Genomic DNA, 26571 nt, shown 5'->3' with positions numbered 1-26571 from the left:
ACACTTTTGGATACTCTTGGATTCTTAACTTTATTTTCTTATCAAAACCTGCAGCCCTCCATCATATGGACAAAACCAAGTAGGCATCTTAGGTGTTTAAGATTATGTGCTGCCCACTTAAGACACACAGACTAGAACAAAATTAAGCAGCAAGTAAGACATAAATAACTTAGCATGTTAATTGAAATTTTGAAAAGGTAAGATCTGTTTAAGTGGCCCTGCCACTATACCAGCATGCTAGTGCTACTTCCCATCTACTAAATACCAGGAGAGTGGGAGAGATAGGAAACACAACACCCACAAGGATGAGGTGGCTTACATAGGATCACACTGCCCGTACTTCCCAGTTTAACTGGGAGACAAATCAGCCAAGAGCATATTTCACTGCACACTCATTTTTGAAAAGGTTTTCTTAGGGCAACTTATATTTAACTACCCTTAAACTGAATGGCTAAGAATTAACAGATAACCATGCAAACCTGACCCAAATTGTTTTTCTGCATGAGTTTGCATAGTGCCATACACAGTAATCCAGGCATGCTCAACTTCACTGCATTTGATTCATAACAGAAGCCGTACCTGTGCAAGTAAGGCTTAAAATCCTGCCACACTCTGTCATACTGACCGTGGTTCTTGTTGCCTTCTCTACATCAGCTCTTGAAGAAAAAGGCTGATAGTACCATAACTTAGAGCAGGAGAATATGAAAAGTTGTTTCATGACATTTGTTCTTACCTTCTCTTCTTCGAGTTTCTGCCTTCGCTTTTCCTCTACCGCAGCTCGCCTCCTCTCTTCCTTTAGTCTCTGCTCTTCTAGCTTCTTTCTGCGTTCCTCTAGGTGCTTCTCATAATGTTGCCGTGCTCTCTCTTCTCTTTCTAGCCAGATAGATTCTCTTGCAGCTGTGAGAAAAACAAGAAATAAAAGTATTAACTTGCTTTATGCAATAAAGTCCTAAATACATTTTGAATAACCAAGGTAAATGGAAAACCTTTTGTACTGTCTTTCTTCAGACATACATAATATCCTTATCTCTCTTCATTTATTAAAACATACCCTGGCCCCACACTGATTTTATCTAATCTCAATTTACTTATTATGAATTACCAACAGTTACTTGAGCAGTTTCTTCATGGAAGAAAGGATTTTTTGCTAGCTTAAAATGCCTAAATACTGAAGTAAGATGTATGTGAACAAACTTCTGTTACACAAACCATGCTAATTCTCTGCAATATTTTACTAGAAAAAAAAAAGACAATAAAAAGAGAGGTAAAACTATCATAACTTTCACCTTTATTGATCAATACAGATCTCTTATGACAGAAGTGGCTGGGATGACAGTTCTAACATGTGGACCAAAAGAAAAGTTACCCACCAAAGAAGCCTAAATGTAAGCATTAATCTGTCATGTAATTCCACTTACACACTACTTCAAACAACATGTTTCAAAAGAGCTAATCAAGACAAATCAAGAAACCCTACACAGCACCAATTTTTCTCCCTATCAAGGTCTGAATTTTCATGAATTTTGTAGAATGCAGGCTAAGACTGCACTCCACATTACACCATTGATGTAGGATACTCTGGATCTCTCCCCACCAGTGCGTTGAAAGCTTTGGGACCCAGAGTGGAACTAGATTGTTCCCCTATGCAACATCATATGTTTGCAGTCTAAGTCAGTGCTACCATCACACAGGAAATGCCCGAGACTCTTACAGAATCCTTTCGCTACAGTGGTACAAAAGTGAATTAAAAAAACCCCAAAATCCAACCAAAGCAAACCAACCTACCACAAAAAACCCCCCAAACCCAGTGCATGCATCCTGTTACCTAGACCCTGAACACAATAAGTAACCCAAACAATGTAGTTGTTCAAAACTGGAACTCAATCAAACCCTTTTGCAAAAGATTTGAAAAATCCATTCTCTTTGAAAGAGCTAAGAGCATCTAAGAAGCATAACTGCATATATCTCATGAAAATCCAGCTAGCTGTAGCATGTCAGCTTTTAATAAATAGTCACTTATGTACAGACCCTATTGATCATATCAAGATGAGCTGCTGCTGTGAACCACAAGACTTAGATCTTGTGATGAGCTGGCTCTTTTGTGCCTGGAATATGCTTACAATGGCAACCCAGCACAAAAAAGCCCTTTGGCGGTCTACCGAAAATTAATCAATTAAGAAAAGAAAAGAAACAACAAAAACTCGACAGCTTTCTTAACTGATGTCACTGGAATATTAATTTTCCTATAAAAGACATGGAGATTATTTGTTCTTGCTGTTATTAATGTAAATGGCTAGACTTTCTTGAGACACTGAATCCTGTGGGAATCACCATGAACAGTCTGTCATGTTTAGAAAAAGTAATGAAAACAGGACATTTGAACTTTTAAGACTAAATTCAAGAAGAAAGAAGCTAAAAAGATATTTATGTACATTCTGAGTGCTGGTAAGACAATCAGAATGCTGGACCTCTGGACAGAACACTTATCTTCAGCTTTCTGCTTCTCAGAGAAGGGGTGATAAAAATCACACTTTTGTGATACAGCAAGACAGCTCAATAACAGAAGCAAGCATTAGTGAGGGATTAACTCAGGCAAATGGACTTGTTCAGCTGGAATAACTTTTAACAAAAATAATAGATCTGATTCAAAACAAATAAAAAGCTACATTTTTCCACCTTTAGGCTACAGGCAAAAGACAGCAGAAAATATGTGCCCACCTGCTAACATAAGGAAGTTACTGATTTTATGCTTGGTCCAAGTATTTAACAAGTACATAAAAGTATGACTTATGATATATCTGTTTGCTGAAACAAGTGTAATAACTATTTTCATTAATTTAACTTTTTTCACAGATAGAGATATAATCTTAACTGCTTTTAATTTTTTTCAATTTTCAATTCCTGCAATTTATCTTATGAGAGAATCAAAGGAGAACATCTGCTTTGTTTACACTTCTTCCTGCATGCAGTACTGACATTCTTCTATGAACTTAAGGGCTCAGTTTTTGTCACCTATAAGGTAGGTATATACAGTGACTTAAGTTAGTGTCCTTAGATATAAAAGGATATCTTCAGGAAAAATAAGAAGTTTAGAATATTTTTCTTTAATTCTTATGTCCCCATTTATGAATTTTCAGAAACATTTTCCTGCTACCCCAAACAGATACAAAAAAATTGTCTCAGAGTAAAAAGTTTATTCTTTAGACCTCTGCTCTAACATAAAAAATATTTTTAAAAATATACTAAGCTCTATTCTGGATACACAGGTGTGCTTATAGAAGCACAGCATAAATGCCTTGCTGATAGAAAGAATCAGCAGATGAGTCAACAGCAAACTGAAGATATCTCTAAAAGGTCTCATCAACCTGAAAGAGCAGCCAATTTGAGGATGTGGCAGGGAAGGATACCAACTTCTATGATGGTGTCTCCAGAAATTGTACCAAGAGCTCTGCCTGGTGCTGAGCCAACACAGAACTCCACTGGGGGTATGGTCCAACAAAAAAGCGTTTTCTCAGGCCTGAGCATTAACAGGTTCATGATCCTTCTCTTCCCTGTAACACCCCACATTGTATGACAATGTGCAAGATTCATTAAAAAAAAATTTGGTCACCGTTCAGATAGCACCTGCATGCTGAAACCTTAAATTCTATTGGAACAATTACATTAAAGCTGGAAAGTACAAACAGAAGTCACAGCCTGATCCATTTTCTATTTCATTCCAATCAATACATTTCAACACAGTCATGTGATACAAGGACACAAAATTAGAGCATAAAAACAGGATTTAGAAATTGAGCCCTAGACATGCTGTTGAATACCTTCTGCTTGTTTGCAAACTAGAATGACAGATTAGATTACAAAGCAACATAATTAAGGCTGTGTTTCTGACACTTCTGAAGTGAATAACAGCGAGAGAAAACAAGGTCAATCAAGAAAGAGACACTCCGATATTAAGAGACACATAAGACTTGAAACCAACTAATTTTACACTGGAGTTAACCAATGTAATGTGGAAGATGTTAGTTACAAACCATGCATATATCTTTTTTGGAAATAATTTTGTCGTTTCTTTCCCCAGCCACACATACTAGAACTATTCTTTGCAGGGGTTTTAGGCAGTGAGGGAAGGAAGAGCATGCATTAAGTGTCAAAGCCTTTATTTTCTGTTTATCTCTGTGAAGCAAAGAATGTGCCTCCAGATTCTTTTTCTGTTTCTGCTGTCTCTTCACTTCAGTCCTGTTTCTTTTGGTTTACTGCCTATACAAAGACAGATCACTCTAGCACCATGCCTTCTCAGTCTGCCTTTTGAATCCACCTCAGATGGACAGCTCACCTGAACCGAAATCCTACAGTCTTTGTCATGCTTTCCAGCCTTTACCTTTTCTAACTTTACAGCACTGACCTCAGCAAGAGCTTTCTCCTCTGACTGCTCTTTCACCTTTGCTCACTGCCAGCTCTGCACTGAGGCTGTGATTGCCCCCTTGCTGCATTAGCAGTAAAATGGATCAGTGATGCTTTAACCACACCTAAAAATGGGGACATTACACAGAAATGGCTGACTGAACAAATTAGAAGGTGAACTTCAGAGCTGTAATTAAAGGTGAAGTTAATGTGAGATTCTCTAAGCCAGCCTTTCCCCAGTAACCATGCTCTGAGGGACATTTATCACAGAAATTTTTAAACTAGTCTTCCTTAAAAATTGTTTTCTTGTCTTATAAACCCTTTTGACATTCAAATTTTCCAAGGAGATCCCAAAATTATTCATATGCCAGGGTCAATGATTCCCACTTTCTGTGGGGTTTCCTTCTGTTGGATAAAGTTCTGCCCCCAAGTGCCAGGGAAGAAAATAGGGCAGAAGGAATTTACTCACAGAATTTACTTACAGAAAAAATATTGTAATTTTTATTAATGTTATTATTATGCCAGTGATCACTTTCTGTGATGTTTAAAATACTACTTTAGTGCTTATGCATTGTAAGTATTTAATGAATTTAATTAATTTAGGCAACTTGAAACTCGGACGTACTCTAAGAACTAAGATTAATCACTCTTTATTTAAGGAAGTATGCTAAGTCAAAAAGAAGTATTACCATCTTTTATTCCCAACACCAGAAACTAAATGAACCATGTGTCCTTGTCAGGATCACAATACTGATTAAAAAAAGATCAGTCTTCAAGCAGGATTAGCGTAGATAAAACATGCACAGAAGTGAGACTCAAAAAAGTGAGACTCAGTTTTCTCAAGAATCAGGGACCAAGATACTGCTAAGTAATAACAAGGAAATTCTTCCTAGGAAATTTGCTAGGCCACCACCTAAGGTTACCAGAATGAAACCCATTTTAAAATACCAGTTATTTTCCCTGTTGAAAAAAAGCATTTTGATTTTTCTTTCCAGTTAGGGAGGCCCAGGTATGTGCTCTGGAACCAGAGACAAACTGGCATGGAACAACTTTCACCTCTGTTACTAAACTTCTACCCTCCAAAACAGTGACAGCACTTAATCTGCACATGCAGAAAAGCCCATGGACCTTCCCTGACGATTCCCAATCCCTGTCAGGGAATCAGCAAGCAGACAGCTAGTAGGCTGGAGCCAACACCCTGCCAGGATCCATCATAACAGCTTTATAGTAAGAACAATTAAGTTTTAGCACCAGGGAATGCTCTTCAGCACTGTTAATTTGCAGTATAGATACACTCAGATGGCAGATAAGGGTAAAGTCCATATGATGAAAAAGCAGCAGTTTTCAGTAATGTTTTCCAGTTTGAGCAGGCCATATACCATGGTTGCCTTCCTAAAAAGTCAGTTCCAACATTTTTGTCTCTCAGCATTCAGTGCCAGGACACAGCTGCTCAGCCTGACACATGTAAGTGCCAAGCTGGAGCCAGAGTGGGATAGCTCCCTATGCTCTGGCCTCCAGCAACAGAGCCATTTGACCTACCACTGCCTCTCTTGGCATTTCCATTTTGCACAATCCAAGAGGGTTAATCTCACACAGAGAGATCTGATATCTGTATTTGAAAGGGCAGATGTTAACTTTTATGCATAGGTGCTATGCGAAAGAGCACTAGTGGAAAAAGTACAAGAATGAAAACATGGTTACAAAAGAGCAAGTGACAACTCTGGAAGCATTACTTAGAAAATCAAGATCACCCTAATAATCCCTTAAGGCCTGAACATGGTATCAGCAAAACACACAATACCAAATGGTCAGGAGATAAAAAGACTGAAGCAGAAAACCCTCCATGAAATTGTTACAACTTTAGTCATGCAAAAGGAACTGCACAGAAAAAAGTCAAATAATTAATATTTTAGAAGTGTTGGAATGGGATTTCAAAAGCAATGCCTTTCCTACAGTGAAGGAAATAAAACAATCACTTTTTGATGGTGTGATTTGCTGATTGTGTCCCTGTGTATCTTCTATGCTACCTAAAGAAGAGTCCAAAACAAAACATGAATACACTAAAGGTGAAAGGGGCATTTTTTTGTAGAAGCTTCTTTAATCTTGTCAATTAGGTGGCTCAACACGATCCTCAAGAAACAGCAGATACCAACAGTCCCAACACAAATATGTGCTCTATATACATATATATATTCAGACAACAAAAATTATGGCATTTCCTACTCTCTAAGCACTCATTAAAAACAAGACTTAGACACCCAAGTGTGCTCAGTAGTCTAAGACTGCTAAAATACTACTTCCAGGTGCAAGAAAATCCTCAGGAGTTCAGAGCACATGCCAATCCACCACAGGAAAGCCAAATCTATTACAGCACAGTGGAACTTGAAAAAAATTAGAACTTGAGAGTAAAAAAAAGGTGAAAGAAAAATGGTCTTAAATAAACTCTCTTAATATCAGAATATTGCCCAGTAAATAAACATAATCCTTATTAAACTGGTACTCCACATGGTCTTAACAGAAGGGTCAACAACTTCATTTTGCTGACCTCCGGGAGTGCAAGTTGCTGAAAGTACAAAACAAAATTACTACCAGCTCTACACCTAGAGAATTGAACCCTGTCCTTTACTTTTTTTTAGAGCAAATAATTATATTTGAGGTAGGACTGAAATTCTCAACTTCTGTATAAAAAGAAGTCTTTACTAAACCTGACAGATCCTCTGAATCAAAATGAAAGGAATTAAGTCTAAATCCAACCTAATTCTATTGAAAAAAATTAAAATTCCTTCCTTCAGTTGCTTTACTGTTGCATGGCTGATGTCCCAGTATTAACAAAATCCAACTCTAATTTTTAGCAAGACACATTTATGTAACAATATTATACAACTTAATGTTTAGGAGAGACAGCTTAGGAATTTCTTTGCCGTGGTTCACATGACATGAATGACTGATTATCTAGGATCTGCACTAAATGCAGGAAAAAAAAAAAAAAAGAAAAGAAAAAGTTACATGCTGTTGTAAAAATCATTGCTCTGTTGTACCGGAATGCAAATCTCAAGAGACAGCTCCTAAATCATAGCAGACAAATATACAGTTCAAAGTACAATGCAACTTTCAATTTTCTTGTTAGTTCAAAATAATTCTCCACACAACAACACACAATACACTCATACATCACAGGGACATGCAGAACTCTCCCATGTGGAAATGAAGGATTCCACATCAACTTACAAAAACTCCTGATGTTGCTTTGATGTTGCTTTTAAAACATGTCACACAAAATAACACATTTATCAACAGAAGTCACGTCCTTCTGGTAATAAATACTCATTTATCAATAGCTAGAAAAATCAGAGTTGAGTTAAATGTAAGGAAAGCATCTTTCTCTGCATTTGACAAAAGCTTTGTTATTATACAAGGATGAAACCTGAGAAAAAAGAAATTAAAGACATGGAAACATCATCTGTGAAAAATTAATTAAAATGGGCCAGTAACATCCATTTGCTCTGAAACCTGAAGAAATTAAGCCTTAATTAAGAAATTAAGAAATTTCTTAAATTAAGAAATTTAAGAAATTAAATAAACACATACCATCAACCTCAACTCGAGGAGCAGCTTTTCAGGGATTATCAAACATCCTGTCATGTTACCCCTTGAGCAAGCCAAAACTAAAGCTGTCCTGCTCCCTTCCAAAACAATCCTAGTGATTCATGCCTGGCTACTGCAATGTTATAAGGTGCTGTAAAGAAGGGAGGATATAAATGCTACCAAGACCTAGGTGACAATTAATGATGGCTCTTCAGGTTAGAAGAAGCAGCATAATTCTGGCTGGAGTTACAATATAGTTCAATAAACTTTCAGACGTTAGAAATGGGAAATGAAGAACTTCTGTTTCTTAAGCCCTTAGAACAATTCAGCATTGAAAGAAATCAGAGTGAACACATAAAAAAAAGAGGAAATACTTGTATTTCCCAACGTCCCAAGTACCACAGAACTTTGTTGCAGTCAAACATATAAACATTGTTCAGAAAGCCACAAATTTGGCTTCACATAATTATTAATTCTCTCACCACCATACTCAGTACACTGCCCATCAGTAGTCACTGGTTAGGCAGCCTTCACTATTCACTCAAACTGCGTTATACTTATGCAGGCGTAAGATATTGAGCCCACCTATTTGACATCTACTAAATGTTTGACCTGAAAAAAGTACCCCAAGTCTACATTAAAAAATTCAAACCATACATTGGCAACACATGCTGCAATTTTATTTTATGGTATTCAGCATTTTAATCTTAATTGGTAAAATATTCTAAAACTTCAAAATCCCATTTACATTAGCTAAGCTCCCTTGTATGATTTCAGAATTAAACCTACTTTTCATTCATATTCATAGAACAGGTGAGAGACATAGTACTGATGAACCACAAGATTTACTTTAAAGATATGGTATTGTATCTGAGAGGACACTATTGCAAATCTAGCACTATCACTTTGCTGACTGCCCCTAAAAGTAAGCTGGCAATAACACTGCATGCAGATGACAGTCCATTAAAAACAAACAAACAAACACACACCAGAGGGGGCCTTACCTAGCTGTTTTTCTCTCTCTTCTCTCCGTTCTCTGGCAAGCCGTTGCCTGTCATCAACCTTTAGTACTGTTGGATGATCTACAAATGGAGAAAGAGGAGTATTAGGCACATAGCATAAAAAACAAATACTACCAAACCCAAACTTTTAGGAGAATGGCTGTTAAACAACTATTCTGTCAAAATAGATAATGTTTTCAGAAATCCATCTTATTTTAAAAACCCCAGAAAACTGAAAATTAGAATGCATACCTATTTTTTAAGATGTAAAATACTTCCAAAGAATAGACTAAGATGTGACAGTGAATACCCAGCAAGTCTACTGCTTGTGAAAGCCAAGGAAGAAGCTTTATTTAGTTTCCACGCCTAAAACAACTTGACTTCTAGATAGCATTTTGAAAAAATACTGTTTATTATTCCATAATGTCTCTCCAGAATGCATCCACATGAAAGGCTATTATAATAAAGCTTTGTCTTCCCCTTGATATTGCCTCAGAACAACCAATAAGCCCTATATCATGACACAAGAACCTCAGCACCCAAGCAAAGCAGGCTGAACCAAAACAGTGATCTGGCTGAGCAGTTCTAAAGCAGTTCTGGCTGAACCTCTGGAAGAAGCACGATATTGATCTCAAAAGATGTTTGTATGCACATGTGTTAAAAACTATGGCAAATACACTAAAGGCAGTGAGGCATGACATGCGTGGACTGGCTTAACACAAGTCAAGTAAGATGAGAGCTTTAACTATTCTTGTAGACTGAAATTTATCTACATGAGTACTTCACAACTATCTGCAACTGGCTGCTTGGATCACAGCAGTAACACTGAGGATAACATGAAAGATCTGTGTCAGAGCCCAGGTTTCACTTTAAAAATTCAGGTTTGGTTGAAAAACATCACTTGCTCAATGATGGTTCTGGAAGACAACAAAGTGCTGAACAGCTAGCATTCGACTTACAGTCTCAGCAATGGAGCTGTTCCAGACAAAGGGAACAAAATCCAAGTTAGCAATTCATCTCAGCATGCTGCCAAAACTAATTTCCTACTCAGCCTGTTCTTTTAAACCTGGAAAGTTCCTAATTTTATGGGGTTTTTTTCAGTAGCACTGAAAAGATGTAGTTTGCATAAGAACACAATAAACAAAAAACCCACAGAAAAATCAAAAATGTCTCAGTATAAATAAATGATCTGATTTATTTTGATATTGAGGGGAACTCAGTTTTTAAGTATTTTAAGATACAGAGCTATCCGAATCCTGTCATCATGAAAGTGCACAAAACAACAGAGCCTGTTCACTATTCAATGTGAATACACATGTAGGCAACTTGTAAAAACATGTCAGCCTACTGGTTTATAGGCTGCATAACTATGAAAAAAGTTATTAGCAAACAATACAATGGGTCACAAAACTGAGGTTAAAGATATCTGCAAAATAAGTCCCTGAAGTGAGGCCATGCTAGACTAATTTTGAATAGTTATTTGAATTAGATTTAAAAGAATAATAATCATGTGCATTTCATCCTCTAACAGAAGTTTCTGCATAGGCATGACAGGATTTCTTGGGTGAACCAGTTCATCAACAGCTGCATACACCTTAATTACTCTTGAACTCTAATCAGTGAAAATCTATTATCTCAACGACTGTCAGACCAGAGCCCCAGTTAAGAGTGTTAATAGCATGCCCAGTAACAGCTGCAAGGAGAAAACCCACTGCACAGCTGGCAGGGGAACCTTCAAACACGACAGCCCCAGTGAAGGGCACAACAAGTGAAAAAGTCACCAGCAAAGACAAGGTAATCTGTCACCCAGCTGCAGGTGAAAACTTCAGTGTTGGCTGACTAGCCCACAGTGCTGCCATTTATGACACTTTGCTCAGCCACGGCATGGCAGAGATTGTACATCGGCATTTGGCTGATGTTCAGCAGCACACTGACTCACACGCAGTCCCTTCAGCACACAGACACAGGTCAAAAGGGTAATAATATTCCTTCTCTCTGATGACTGGCACACAAGGTTCACAAAATATGAATTTCTGTGGCATGAGTAATTAGCGCTTGTGGAATAATGCACATTTTCCCTGAAAAACAAGGATTCCCTTCAAGTGCTGTCAGCAAAGTCAATGTAACATTGAGTTGACAGAAAATGATGAGGCACTGGGGAAAAACGCAGAAACCTGCTTCTTTCAGAATATCCTTCAAGTTGGGGTTTTTTTTCCCTTTCTTGAGAAGAGAGATTTCCCTATTGGAGAGAGGCAACAATTCATCAAAGAGGCAGGAGGGTTACATGGACAGGCAAACTGAAAAGGTCTCCCTTAAGAATTCCTAATTATAGGCAATGAAAGAATAAAATAAATTTTTAAAGTTGCCCTCTGCCACTCTGTTTGAAGATATCCAATTATTTTTTCCATATTACACACCTGATAGTGTTCACACAAGAGCAGCCCCTCGCCCAACACCCCAGGATGTTAGAACAATCCTAAAGAATTTGCATTAAGTTGCAGGCTTTGCAGAGTGTGTGCCTTCAGTAACAAGCGATTTTGCATACGTTTGGGACCACAGAGAGCTAAATCAATATTAGCACAAAGATGAGGGTAACACCTTTGTAGCAGACCATCATTGCATTTGCTCTGCTATAAGCTGGGGCACATATTATAAGTGCAAGACTCACACTGATAATTAAAATGTCTTCTCTAAGTCTTCAAAATTATCCTTCATAGTTTGGCTACAATCCCAACCTCCAACATTTGCATTCTGAATCCAGATGTTCTGCCGGCACTCCCAGTGCAGAGCATCAATAGTTTCAAACTGTGGCAAAAGAAGAGAGCTCACTGGGACTGCTCCCCATTTTATTTCTCACATCTTTATTCATTAAAAACCCACCAAGCAAATACCTGGGGGACTGGCATTTCTTATTCGGTAGGAATATCAGGACAAACAAACAAAATATTTTGTACTCTCTTTTGCTCATATTCCTCATCAGACCATAAGCTTTAAGTTACTGTGAAAGGAAATGAGAGATTGTCAGCTGCAACGAATCCTGCAAGAATTTCTCATTTTTCAGAGAAATAATTGCCAACTGGGCAGATGCAAAGCCTAAGAGACAACACTCCAGGAAGACCCACATGCTGCTTTGGAAGTTGCAGTCCGGTTATGCTGCAATATGTGGGAACTCATACTCAACAATCTATTTCCCTCCACTTAGGTAACAGGCATAGAATTAAGCATTTGTATGATAGGGATGTTTGGAGAGTAAACAAGCCATAGTTCTACATAGGAGAAACTAGTTTTGTACCTGCTGCTGGAAATGAAGCATCTAAATTCCATATGAAAACAGTATATGTGCCTATATTTATAACATTTAGTGTGTTTTCTAAATTCATTTTAGTAAGTTAATATGTAATTTTGAAAGCATAGAAGCTGTGAACAGTATTTTGCAGAAATTCAGCACTGAAACATCAATAGGTTTTTGTCCCTAATGATAGTAACAAACAGAAAAAAACAAGTTTTACAAATCTTCTGTAGAACTAAGACTTGACAAACTCTTAAGCAAAATTGGTATTTGTAGAAATTAAGTTCCTAAATTAACAATTGTCATATATACTTCGTAAATATGACCAGTTTTTGTGGCTCATACTATCAGCTCCACTCTGCCTTCCCTCGCTCCAGCCCCAATAATTTTGGATTCCTTCTACACATCAGCATAGATAAAAGGAACATTGGAAGAGCGAGGATGCCCTCCTGAGAAATGAAAACTGAATTAAACTATTGTAGAATAAAGCAAGTATTGAACACTGTACAAAGAGCTGTGGAAAGAGATAATATTATCTTTGTTTTCTCCTCCTTTTCCCACTGCCTGATTGAGAGCAGCTGTGATCCCTGTGCTCTGTGCAGGACCCAGCGTGCCTGGCAGAGCATGCCAGGTGTGATCTGAACACAGACAGTGCTGGGATTCCTTCCCTCTATGGATACAGGCTAAGGCACCCATTTTGGGGATAGAGAAAAGTCTGTCAGTCAGTGACAAAACAGTCACTGAGCTGCCGAGCTGTCAAGGAGCTGAAAGGGGAATGTTACAGTGGTCTTGTCCTCAGCACCACAAGCACCTCTGCTTTCCCAGGCATCTAAACAAAATCATTATTAACTACATACTTTAACCTTGGGTACCTGAATTGCAACACAGGCAGAATCTACATATCTAAGTCCTCTTCTGGATCTTGGTCTAAGCATGCAAGTGGAACAGACCCATGACACCAAGGACTACAGTAAGCTTTTTAGCACATACATTTTCAACTGTGTAAGGAAACATTGAATTAAATCCACACAATGTACCCGTGAGGTATGGTAAAGTAATGAGAAACATCTGCCCACAGCACAGAGCGTGTTACAGACCATGGCAGGCTTTGTGGTAAGTGAGGAAATGCCTGAACAGAGGCACATTTATACAAAGCTGCAAATCTTTGCCTACAGCACAAAATTCTCGTTCAAGCACAAATGCAAATACAGTGGCTTCTGTTGTCTTTTCTCACTTCCCAACCCTCATTCCTAAGCTATTCTAAAATATAAGTAAATTTTTCCAGTTTTGCTTCTTTGCAAATGATCACATATTTCAGCCTATCTAGACATGAACAGTCACTGATACCAGTTTTGGCTGAAACAGTGAGGTACAAAAGCAACAAACTTTAGTAGTTCCTGTGACAACAGCTGTTTTCCATGCACCATTGAGACAAACAGCCTTAAAACATGGAGCATGCGGAATGGTGTACCTGGTTTAGTTCCAGCGTTGCTTTGTCCTGAAGCAACTTTCTTATCTTGAGTTTCAGAACCTTCAGTTGCTAAAATTAGGAGGAAAAGAAAATATTAATTAACCACTTTACTTAGTAGTAGGTCATTCACCTTGTTATATGAAAACTTAAATATTGCTGGATTCCCTTTAAAATCAGACTGTTCCAATGCCATTCTACATAATTTTGCATAAAAAACCCCAAAGGCTACATTTAAGCCACAATACAAGTTCCTGATTCAAGCTGAGGAAAGAGCCACAAGATTTTATTTTAGCAATGTGTTTTAATAAGACTTAGAAGACGACTTGCAGATCCCAGGTTTCTAAAGGTATGGTGGCAAGATACTGGCAAAAACTTCTTTAGAAATTGCACATCCATAATGCAGGACTGAAGAGAGGATTATTACTGACCTGAATGAAATCTAACTGAGGAGACATTCCCATTATTTTCAACAGACTTTTGATCAGGCCCTACCAGCCTAGAACAAGACCCAATACTGGAGTTCTGAATGCCCTTCCAATAACCCTTTAGAAAGGGAAAAACCTCAGAAGATTCATTACCATTATTCAAATCACAGCCACATCATTGGTTCAGCATCTATCTCTAACTAAAGAAACAGCCAAGAAATTAGATGCCATGATTTTTTCATCTTACTACTCATCTTTGTATCAAGCAGTTCCACTATAAGAGTGCTGGAGTCCAGAACACACCAATCTCAGAACAGACTAAAGGCAGATTGCAAGAATTCTAAGAAGCCTTCCAAAACCAGCTTGAAAGTATTTGCAAGCAAGGATAAAAAGACAGTTATAAATAAAGCCTAGGAGATGAAAAACATCAATTCATTCGAACAAAAATATCACTAAAAATGAAAGTTGGAAAAAAAACCCTGATTACTCCAGATTTAAAAGCTAAACAGGCATTACTGTATTAGATCCACTTTAGAAAACATAATTAAAAGAAATTTTCCTCAGAAGGCTCCAAGCAATTTCTTATGCATGTCAGCTTTAACAATACACGCTCAGCACTTAGTACCTCAGTGAGTTCATTCCCTTCATGGCCTCACAGAAGTTTTTGTTTCCTTGCTTCCACAGGCATGTTTCAGGATTAACATAGAGGGCAAAAGGTAGCAGGAAGAACCTTTACATTGCATGTACTGTACTTTTTTTTGCAGGGGGAATGTGGGTGAGGGAAATAGAAAAATACTGTTATCAAATGTTTTGTGTTCAAGAGCAATGTTTTGCAAAGAACAGTGTTCAAAAATCACGTCGTCTCACAAAAAAAAATTTTGTGAAACCTTAAATAACTGTCAGACACTCCTCTTCTTGATGCCTGCATTAAGTCTCTTGCCATCAATAGAAATAACCACTGTTCCACTTAACAAATACCGATTCCAAATTGACAATAAGAACTGGAACACCTTAAAGGCAGCCCACAAAAGATTTTAGTATTTGCCATTTTAAAGGCCTCATACAAAAGATTAGTGTGACCTATGGGTAGATGGATTGATTTTTGGCAAAATAATTTGAGCATCACTGAACACTTGCACCACCAGGCTTGGGAGGATCTACCATTATAAAAATCCATACCTGGTGCTGGAACAAGTTGAGAGAAAGCCAAGAGAGTTGGTGCAGTGTCTGGAGCAGAAGTCCTATGAGGAGCAGGGGAGGGAGCTGGAGAAAGGGAGGCTCAGGGGGAGTCATATCACTCTCTACAACTGCCTGAAAGGAGCTTGCAGCCAGGTGAGGGTCAGCTGCTTCTCACAGAACAAGAAGAAACACCATGAGGAGGAAATGGCCTCAAGTTGCACAAGGGGAGTTTTACATTGGATATTAGGAAAAAAATCTTCCCAAAAGAGTAGTCAGGCATTGGAACAGGCTGCCCAGGGAACTGGTGGAACTACCATCTCTGGAAGTGTTTAAAAACTAGGGGATGTGGCACCCAGGGCCATGGTTTAGGGGTGATCATGGCAGTGTTACTTTTAACTGTTGGACTTCATTTTAGAGGTCTTTTCCAACCTTAACACTTCTGTGATTCTAAACTCTTTATAACTTACCTCTCCCTCAAAGTCAAGGCACTTGTAAAACAAGCTTTCCTCCTGCATGTAACAACTATTTAGAACATTCTCAGAAAAAGTCCCACTGTAACTCAGTGGTGCTACATCACAATTCCCATCAGCCTGGCCTAGGGCATCATATAGAAGAAGAAACTGTCATAAAATAGTAAAAATACTGTTTCTAAGAGCTAGTGAGTACACTGATGCTCTAATAGTGTCAGCACAAATGTCTTTGGATCTTTCATACTGAGTATGTGCGTTATTTTCTTCAAGCACTGCGGCATTTGATTATGCAACACTCCATTAACTTCAAAACTGTGGTTTAAATGCCATCCAGAAAATACACTTGCAAAAAAGCCTAGGTACATGAAGTAATACATATTTCCTTATCTAACATTTCCTTAGAATATTTTTGACATGGTTTGAATACACATTCATATGACCATTTATATGACAAGTGATGAAAAGAACAGATGGCACACCATGAATTTTAACGATGCTGGGTTATCAAATAAGAATTGGCACAAGCATTTAGTAACCAGTGTAGGTGTGCTCCCACATAAAATACCTCCTGCTCTAGGATACAACAGATTAATCAGACAACTAAACATCTAAAATCCACACCTAAATATTGACAACACTGGTTTCAATACCTAACAGATGCCAGAAGAGATATAATTTAACTACCTAATATTTGCTCTGCTGTTTATCTTGGACCACTACCTTTACATACGGGAATAAAAGTTGCATAAAAAAGTGTTAGAGATGGATAATTTTCTGTAAAGCACAGCTGTCTCTCTCAGCTCTGCCATTACTATATGGCACAGCATCAAACAGAAAGCTGTACCTCAGTTTCCCTGCATGGAAAGAGGGGAAAAAACTGGGGGGGAAAGGCAAGAAAAGATATATGCATTGCTACTAAACAATATGCATTTGTAAATGCTGAGCTTCCAAGTAACACCAGCTGCAGCACAGAATTCAGTATATATACCAAGGACAGAGCTGAAAGGGATCCATAAGAATGACTAGTGCTAGGGAGGACCTCTGCAGGCTCAGCTTTTAGCTTTGCTTTGAACGAAGACAAGTAAAAAACTGGCAGATTATTCCCAAAAGAACAGTTTTGTAATGGAAATGAAATTTTTTTTGAAATCTCTGATCAGTTTCAATATACTTTGTGCTCACAATCAGACAGGTTTAATCAATACTTCTGTTACCAGGATAAGTACAAGCTCTAGAAGGACTCACAAGCAATTTCATAGGTTGTCAGCTCACCCCATGTCTCACACAGCCATTATAATTACAGTAAATTCCTACAGCAACTAATAATCTCTGTACCAAGTACCAGTACCCAAGTTTCCTAAAATGGAAAAAATCCACTTTATGATAGCCAGAACTACTTTGAAAGAGCTGTTCCATGATCAGCATCTGCCAGACAAAAATGCCTTTAATAACCTTACAGTCTAAGTAAGTTAAAGTAACAAAACCAGTTATCTCCAGCTTGTCCAAAGGAGGCCTGCTTGAGCAGAAGTAGGAACTGCTAACAGTGGAAAGCAAAACAAGCACAAATAGAAAATTTGTATTAAAAAAAATATTCACAGTTGAGGAAAAGACTCATAAAAAACACTGAGAAAGGAGGAAAACTGTAAGCTTTTAGTGTTTCTTTACACGCCAGATAAGCTCTGGTCAAAGAAGACTGGCCTGAGAGACAAGGTAACATATTCAAGGGGAAAAACTTTGTTGAGAATTAGAGCCTTCGGGAGGATGTGCTGGAAAGCAGAAGGAACATTCACCCAGACCAGGGAAAAAACACTGAATGCCAAACATTGAGAGGCAAAGCATCACACTGGCATTTGACAGGCTTTTTTAAAAACACAAGAGTTGTGCAGAATACAAACACTTGTTTTTTCAGACTTATGGCACATCAAGCACACGTTTGCACAGTGTGAACCAGCTATTCCCAGTGAGGTGAATGGCAAACCGAAGGCCCCAAAGCAAGGCTGAGGAGCTGGAAAGAAGAAGCTTAAGCTCTGTTCCACAGAAGAAGGAAATCAGCCACAAGACAGAGGCAGCTCTATTTCCAGAAGGTCTCTACCCCCAGAAGTGTAAGCCTCAAGAGATTAAACACAGTGTGAAGGGGCACTTGGGGACCACAAGCAAGAAGTGCTGCTGAGACCTGTGTCAAGGTAGGATGTGCACAGCAGCCCCCCCAGAACTGCATCCCAGCACGGGTCTGGAAAGGGGAGCTGTACAAGGGCTGCACAGCTGTGGATGAGAGCACAAGCACAGGCGAGCCCCAGGCCTGCAGACAGCCATGGCAGTGCAGGTACACCTCCGGGTACAGGGTGCTCTGAGCACCAAAGGGCAAAGATCACTCTCCAGTTCCCTGCTCTATTTCTACAATGTAACAGAAGTACTGAGAAGCAGCCATGAGAAAAAAGAAACAGCCAAATCAGAGGAGGAGGGATTACAGGGGGAAAAAAAAGAAAATCTAGCTATTCTGTACCTCCCACTTGTCATCTAATCCCCCGGTATGACTGAACAGCTACTTTTTTTAGCTGTCAGAGAGTGCTGGGGGTGTGTGGGATAGGGACGGCTTCAGAAATGACAGCTGGAACAAACTCATGCCTCAGTAAAAAAGCGCTGCCAATACATAGCAGAGGAAATTCAGCATTAAACTGGGAAATTTAAAACAGAGCTAACTGGGAACTGATATATTCTTTATGCCTTAGGACCTAATCCTACTACGTCCAACTACTTCCTTATGAATACTGCTCAAAAAAAACCAAACCTGAATAAAAACCCCACTCTTAAATTCACTTGCTTATTTTATATAGCATGTCACACCTGACATGCACAATGTAAAAAATGCATAGTTTGAATTACCCAGAACTAAGCAGAGAACAGAGTATTCTAAGTTTGTTCTAAGTTTGTATAAGTAATAATAAAGAACTGGGGCTAGTCTAGGCAATTTTCTCTAGACACTGGGAACAGTGGCCACCTAGCATGTCGGTCAAGTCAGAGGCATTGCTGTGCTAGGTGGAATGTGTTGAAAGTGCAGATGCAGGTCAGAGCTGACAAAATTTATTAATTCAGAAACACATTAAGACCAAAATTCTGAGTACCCAGCTCAGAATAAGCATCTGAGCATTCAGCAACTGCTGTTGTGTTCTAAGGCAACATCACTGAAATTTAAGACTAAAGGGTCTCTTCAAGGGCAAAACTGGGTTGTTTATCCTAAAAGCAAATTCCTGTGAGCCATGATCCAGTGGCTGAATACATGGGAAAGCAGAGTTCAACACAAATTAAAGCTTTTCTGCTACTTGTGACTTTTGCCTCTTCTTACATCCATAGTTTATGAATAAGACATGCAAAAACTACTCTCCATACTTACAGTAAAACTATATTTTGCAAGCCTTTAGAATTTCACATTCTTTGTGTCATCAATAATGTCTATATATATTTAGAAAAACAATATACTAAGTAATATTTTAGTGCAATTAATTGTTTTAGAGTTAAGTAATGTGTTCATTCCACACTTGAACCCCACGCTTACTTTTTACTTGCATTTTAAAATTGTAAGCTTGGGAACAAAAGACAGCAATCTTTCCAGAGGTAAATAGGTCTCAAAGCTCTATGACTGGCTAAAAATTACCAAGATGCATGCAAGTTCAGCTGACAGATAAAAAGGTACAAAAGCCAAGCATCTGGATGTTTAATATGAAAATCTTCAGAATTAAGTCAGGACAAAATTGTGGTCTGCTCTCTTCTTTAGAGTTGTTGGAGAGGATAAGTTGTAAAGAACCCTATTTAAAAACTCACTTGTTAGACGCTAGTATTCAAAATCTACTTGTCAATAATGGCTCTGAAACTTCAGAGTGTTGAAGAGTGGGATGAGTGTTGGCCTGGAAGCCTGTTCCAGCACAGCTGGAGACAATATTTTCCAGGGCTTCTGCACTGTACTGAACATTGGACAGACCAAATTTCTTATGCTGCTGCTTCTACCATCTGTGTCTGAGCTGAACACTAAGTCAGTGCTACCCCTCACTGTCACAGCGTAAGCGCACTGGAGCCATAATCTTGTTCAGGGTCTGTTACACTTTTCAGAAGATTATTATAAAACAGTGCCTTGAGTGAACCAAAATCGCACTGCCACCAACACTGGCTTTGCTTCTGTAAACTCCTGTGCACATAGACATAACCATTACCAAACCCAAGTCCTTCAAAACAAGATAGGAAGGAAATTCTCACCTAAACACATGCTACAATGTGACCCTGCTGAGAGGTTTGAAAATAGATTAGAGACACAAACACAACAGCTGGCACACAAAGCCAAACCATCTCCTCTCATCACCAAAATCCATTTGTACAGACTGCACAGAAGAGCTGTGTCCAAGACAGTTACTCTGACACTTAAACCATGCAGGAGCACAGAACTAAGCATTGGTATTTTATCACTATAAAACAGCTCCTCTTTTTCTTCCCTTCTGCAACAACTTAAAACTTCCCTTCTGTACAGGAGGTAATAAATGGCGCCCTGTCTGTTGCTGTTCACCTCCAAAGCACAAGCAGCCTGACAGCAGTCAGCTGCCATCCACAGACCATTTTGAAGCAACCTTCATCCTTTGCATCCTGGCTGCAGAGCCCTTCCTGTGTAGCAGATGTGCTGTCCTGGTAGTTGGCAGATACTCCCTGAGCAGTAGCTGAGGACAGGAGCAAAAGGGCACACTAAGAAACCTTTGCTAACACTTACTATGGACAAAGAGCTTCCTGGCATTTCTGGGAAGGTTCAGTGAGCAGTTCAAGAGACAGGCTCAGAGCAGCACTGCAGGTGAGCTCAGATCCCACAATCCTTTTAGTGCAATAGGAGGGGAAACAAGCGAAATGTCTCTGGAGATTGGAGGACTGTAGGAATTAACAATAGAGTACAGGAGGGACAAGGAGAGCGCAGCATGAACATGCCTTTTGCACAAGCTTGCTCCAAAGAGATGGAAGCTTTCTAGGGAATGGGGAAACCAAGACACTGATGGTGCCCTGACTGCCCTTCTTTCAGGATAATCCTCTGGGGAAGGGCATACAGATAGGAATAGAACTGAAGCACCAGCTCGGAAACTTTACACGTGTACTGCCCACATTCTATTCCACCCAAAAAATGCCAAGCCCTCTTGAATGCACTATACACCAGGTTTAAAAGAGACACTAGAAAGATTTCTCTAACAGAGCTACCATTTCAGAAGAAAAACAGAAACAGATCAAAAGCAATTCTTTCAGGCTTCTTAACTTAAATTCTTCAGAAAACTCTTGGCAAGATGGGAAGGGCTACACCACCAAATCAAAATCTTTTTGTAACAAATGTTTGTTCTAATTAACAACACTGATAAGATCATTTCAAGAGATTTTCAAGGTTTTGTCAATTACTATAGCAGTGAGGCAGAAAGAACTGCAGGAATTCTGCAGAAGTCTTGGATCTAATGCACTCCAGGGTCTTAAAACTAAAATCTAGATTTCTGTTTTGAAACAATAGATGCATGTACCTAATTTTGGTTAGATGTCAACACTCAGATTCTCTTGTTAAGAGAAGTAGGTTGAAGTGATTTCTGAAGGAACTAAGGTGAAGCAAGAGTACTTCTAGACTACAGACCAGTTTACTATTTTTAATGCAGGTTATACAAGTCTTCACAACTCCAGACAAAAACTTTTTGAAATTTCCATCATTAGCAAATGGAAAATGCCTGTTCTTCTACAGTCTAAACAGCAGTACTTTCAAAATACATTTGCAAGTTGGAGGTTTGAGTCAGAAAAGTGACAGAATATCTGTGTTTCATTCCTATTCACTGAAACATGAAAGCAAAGTTCACACTTTATTTAAACCTGCCTATTAATTAAGTTTATATTAAAGTATTTTCAATTCTTAAAAGCTCAAGGCTTTAGTACATATTTTTGTATTTCCAACAGCATGGAACTTACCAGCCTGGTTTGCAAATATAAATAAATTATATGACACCAAGCTGCAGTGACCGTCCCAGTTCTTTTTGCTCTGGCACTTCTCATAGAAATCTACCACTAGAGCTGCCAAACAAAGCACTGTTACCAATGTTCCCCTTCTCTAATGTCCTGGCTGAGCAAAGCAGAGTGAAAACTCACCAGCATTAGTGTTTGCTACTCATGGAATGATATAAAAGTTGCCATTGTTTTCATCACATAGACTAGAGAGATAAACACAGCTAATTCAGCACTGAACTGTACAACATTAAAGGCAGAAGCATAAATAGATTTATTTGGAAACAATCCATAGACATAACTCTGGATGATGCAACTGGCTATAGGGAAAGGGTCAGCCTTTTTTTTTATTTTTTTAAAAGATTAAACTTGTATAACTGCTCCACTGGGAGATGCGTATTTATAAAAGATTACTTTTGGCTGACTATGTCAGCTTTAAAAAGCATTGTAACCTAAAATATTAAATAACGTAGAAGATACCAAATGCCTTTGTAGGGAGAGCTACAATCTCTTAAGGATGATAAAAGAAACAGTGTCGGTAACAGCATTTTTTAAAAAGCTGGCACTCATATCCTCTGGATAATGACATTTCATTATCTTACTGCAATATAAAACAAGGATATTAACATGAAAGGATCCCTGGAAAAAAGGTTTTCTGCTGAAAAAGCCTGTGCTATGAAGCCAGTTCTGCAGCTGACCAGAAGGCTAGCAAGCTCATCCACAGATGAGACACGTGAATGGAAGCTTTTTAATTACACATCACCAAAATGAAAGCTGAAATGCCACTGCCTGAGGGCATGCAGGACAACCTCAGTTCCAGACAGCCAGCAATTTGTGCTGTGCAGCCTGTCTTAGGGCATGAGCTCTCCAAACAGCAAAAGCAGGCAATGTGCAAGATGCAGTGATTTATCTGTGAGACTGTTACACAAGGGCAAACACCTTCAGCCAAGGTACAAGAGTACCAGCTGCTTCTCCTCCTCAGATTTCTCACTGCTGCAGGCAGCATTTGCTACCACGATGTCAGAGAGATTCCCATACCCAGGATCAGTGTCAGTGTATTGCTGCAGTAGCTGTACATGGAAGGTGACTCCAGAGATTATGAAGTACCTGTACAATTTTCTAGATGAAAAACTCTTCTGGACTTCAACCAGAGATCATTCTCCAAACTATGAGGTAATTCCTGTGAGTAATTCCAAGGCACAATGAAGCTTACACCTACTGCTGAGAAATGGAGAAATAGGCACAGACCAGCCTGCTTTCTGTATCCCACTGATTCCAAGGTGAGATTGTTTGAACTGCAGAAAGCAACTTGAGTGTCCCATTATTCGATATCCTCGCTCGGAGGGCACAATGATCAAAGCATATTGCAGCCTGTGAGAGTTAGTGAGATAGCAACTGCAGTAAAGTGAGAGTGGGCATGCAGAGCAGGGGAAAATGGATACTTTGCTATACATTGCTCTATTGAGCAATTTGATCTTGAGATACAGTAATTTTTGAAAGCAATGCAATCTCTTTGGTCTCAAAGGTAAGAAGACATAATCACTTCTCCCCACTGAAGTAAAATAAAATGAAACATTATTTTGATGCAATATATATTTTTAATTTAAATTAGTATGCTACAAAATGAACAATAACTACTGATTAATTTAGAATACTGGTGCCAACACAGAGCTTTTTAGACAACACAGTGCTTTCTTCTTGCCACACCACTGACATACACAAGTCACCACATCCCTCTTGAACTCAGTGCATACCCAGCTTTCCTCTATGCTTTCAACTCTTCTGACTTAGCTCCATGTGCACTGAAGTTCATGGTTACCATCCCAGTGACTTCATGTTTTAGACAGAGTAGGCCCATAATAGTGTTTCTTCTGCCACCACAGAATCACAGGATGAATCAAAGAATGGTTTGGGTTGGAAGGGACCTTAATGATCACGTAGTTCCAACCCCTCTGCTATGGAGAGGAACGCCTTCCATTGGAGATGGAGTTGCTCAAAGCCCCATCCAACCTGGCCTTGGACGCTTCCAAGAATGGGGCATCCACAACTTCCTGGGCCACCTTTTCCAGTGCCTTACGATCCTCACGGTGAAGAATTCTTTCATACATGGCAGAATACTGATCATTCAAAAGCAAGGCACTACTCTTTTTCTGTGTCACAGTAATTAATTCCTATCTACAGCAGCCAAGCATTTCTGTTGCCCTGTGGGGACACCCCCACACACACACACACACCATTTTCAGGTGCAGTCTCAGTGTGCCCTCTGTAAGAACCAACACGTGTTATCTTCACCGACATCCTAATGGTGCGCCTTGCCCTTGCCAGCTGAGGTTTAGACCATGGAAACAAATGAGGTTTTAGAACTGCTTTTTTCCATAGGGAGAAAATTCAGATTTTTGCTTTAATAATCTCTCTCTGCTGTGTGTGCAGCTGCAGGCACACTCTAAAACTAGGGCACTTCTAGCATTTTGCACACACACACATCAGCTGCAAGAGGCATAAGACACTTAACAAACGATGAAGTGATATTAACTTTAAGCATAAGAATAGTTTTATTTTTGAACTTTCTCCTTCAAAGCCTTCTTTCTTTGGTTACTCTGCACATCTAGACATCTAAAAAACATTAAAAGACATCTACAGTAAAGCTTAAGAGAAATCCATTATCCAAGATTTCCCCTCCTCTGCTTTCAATTACTTTAAACTCAGAATCACTGTATCTGCTGAACAAAGTGAAGTCCTGGCCTTCATCCCATTACTGCTTTAAAGCATCTTCAGTCTCATCCTTTTGCGTCTAGGAAGAAGATGGGATTTCAAGAGTAACTTTGTTCAATTACCTCATTTGGGAGAGAATAAATGGGCACTCATCGCAATAAGACAAACAGGATAATTTCAACCCAGCCTATTGATTTAGTGGCTATTTTCCTCTTACGGTCAGCCATAATAGAAGTACATTTGCACAAAGAGACAAGTGGTTTTAGACTGAAAGTGTTTCATGCCCATTGTGGTTTAGTTTCACAGGACAACTCCCAAGAAACCGCTCTGCACAAGCCCTGACAACTGCCTTTGGTGAGATCTTATCAAACCTTTCACCAGAGAATAAGTAAAAATAAAGATGCTCAAAACATAAGAAGAGAGGATGGGGGGGAAAGAAGTATTGTTTAATGCTAACAGTCTAAGGCACTTAGTACTTCATGCATAGGAACATGGGATAAAAGTTACAGTAATTGGCTATAGAAGCTGCAGATTTTTCTGAAAGATTCAGCTTCTAAATAAAATAATGAAGTAGCACAACTTTTTTACTAAGAAAATGTTGCCACATGGGTTTCATCTCCTGACTTGGCACCCTGAACTGAATGTGGGAGAGCCGTGTCAACACCAGAGTCTGCCTCAGGAGCTTGACTTGGCTGAAAAGCCAAGTTAAGCATTACACTGAGATAGCTACACTGCTCCTAGTACCTAATTATCTTCACACAACAACACTTTAGGCCACTTAGATTTATGCCCGGCACATTTGCTGGGATTTCTCTTCCAGACAGACAAATTCTAGACTACCTACAAGTTCGTGAGATCAATACAAGTAACATATGTAATCATTTCACTGCTGCAAGTTTTCTTGGGCAAAGCTCCCTGCAGCTCAAATTTTGCAGAGATGTTCAGAGTCCTCCTTCTAGCCTCAGGAAAATAAAGCATGAATAATGCCTGCAAATTGCTATAGCAACAACCACCTCTCAACTGAAGACAGCAGGAAGATCCACAGATGCTGGGCTTTGTTTATATAGCCTGCTCTGTACAGACAATTATTTCCGAAACAGAACTACAAAGGCTCCGTGCTGTTATTTAGCAGTTGAGCTCCTGGATGCACACGTTCAAGCCATTACTCTAATTCAGAGTACTCTTGCCTGAGGAAAACAGGCTGTTTTCTGGTAGCCTACCTCTGCCTCGCTGGAAGGGATGCTGCAACTACTTAGAGCAAGTAGTGCAACACTCCATTTGCTGCTTCTTCTCCTGTTCTTTTTATATAAAAGATCTATGCTATGACTGCAAGCCAAATAAAACGAGCATTTAGTATGGCACAAAATGCATGTATACAGAAAACAGTGCAGCAAAAAGGAACGTTCCCAACGTTGCTGAGCAGGGAACGGAGCTGAAACACTGACTTAAGAAAATATATTTCTGTTGCATGACTTATCCTTAATTAGTTCAATCACTGTCAAAAACAAAAGCTGCGCCAGGCCTACACTATCATATTTAAGGAAGCAGAAGACAAATATAGCTAATAGCAGCCAAGAGCTCAACAAGATTCTCAAGACACCACTTTCTGGAAAACTTGTGTTTCAAAGTAAACATCATAGGAAACTGGAAAATTTATTTTCAGTTCAGGGAGCCGTTCTCTACTGATGTCCAGCTGTCGGGAAGAAGGGCTTCCTGAGGAGCCATGTACTGCTTGGCAGAAAGACAGCAGATTCTAACTGCTAATTACAACACTCCACGCACAGAACTGAGTCTGCACGAATAATCTTAATAATTTCTGAGGTCCATGTATTTGGAAAAAACTATAATAAATGAGTATGTGTTTAGAAAGGCAAAGGTACACATTTCAATCAGAAGGTAGTACATGCAATCTTTAAGTAACACCAACAGTTACTTTTAAAAAGTCTTTATTATGAATACATCAAATGGTTACTAGAGCTCTTTGGCCTTTGTGTTATAAGAAGAATTCACCACCAAAACCAAAGTATATTTTTTACCCACGTTC

General features: G+C 39.0%; 1 protein-coding gene across 4 annotated transcripts in view; it reads right to left on the bottom strand.

Moving 5' to 3' along the window:
* MAP7 (microtubule associated protein 7) overlaps positions 1–26571 on the bottom strand; it is a 109792-nt gene that overhangs the window by 34435 nt on the left and 48786 nt on the right. For all 4 annotated transcript variants that reach the window (XM_041470137.1, XM_041470138.1, XM_041470139.1 and 1 more), the window contains exons 2-4: positions 13748–13816; positions 8991–9068; positions 734–897 (exon numbers count right to left, since the gene is read on the bottom strand). In XM_041470137.1, the coding sequence (XP_041326071.1) occupies positions 734–897; positions 8991–9068; positions 13748–13816 (311 nt within the window). The remainder of the gene's footprint in view (positions 1–733; positions 898–8990; positions 9069–13747; positions 13817–26571) is intronic.

The sequence above is a fragment of the Pyrgilauda ruficollis genome, unplaced genomic scaffold (genome assembly GCF_017590135.1).
Source record: "Pyrgilauda ruficollis isolate IOZ18807 unplaced genomic scaffold, ASM1759013v1 scaffold24, whole genome shotgun sequence".
NCBI classification, from domain to species: domain Eukaryota; kingdom Metazoa; phylum Chordata; class Aves; order Passeriformes; family Passeridae; genus Pyrgilauda; species Pyrgilauda ruficollis.
The sequence above is the reverse complement of the archived record's forward strand: the minus strand, read 5'-3'. Positions and strand labels throughout refer to the sequence as shown.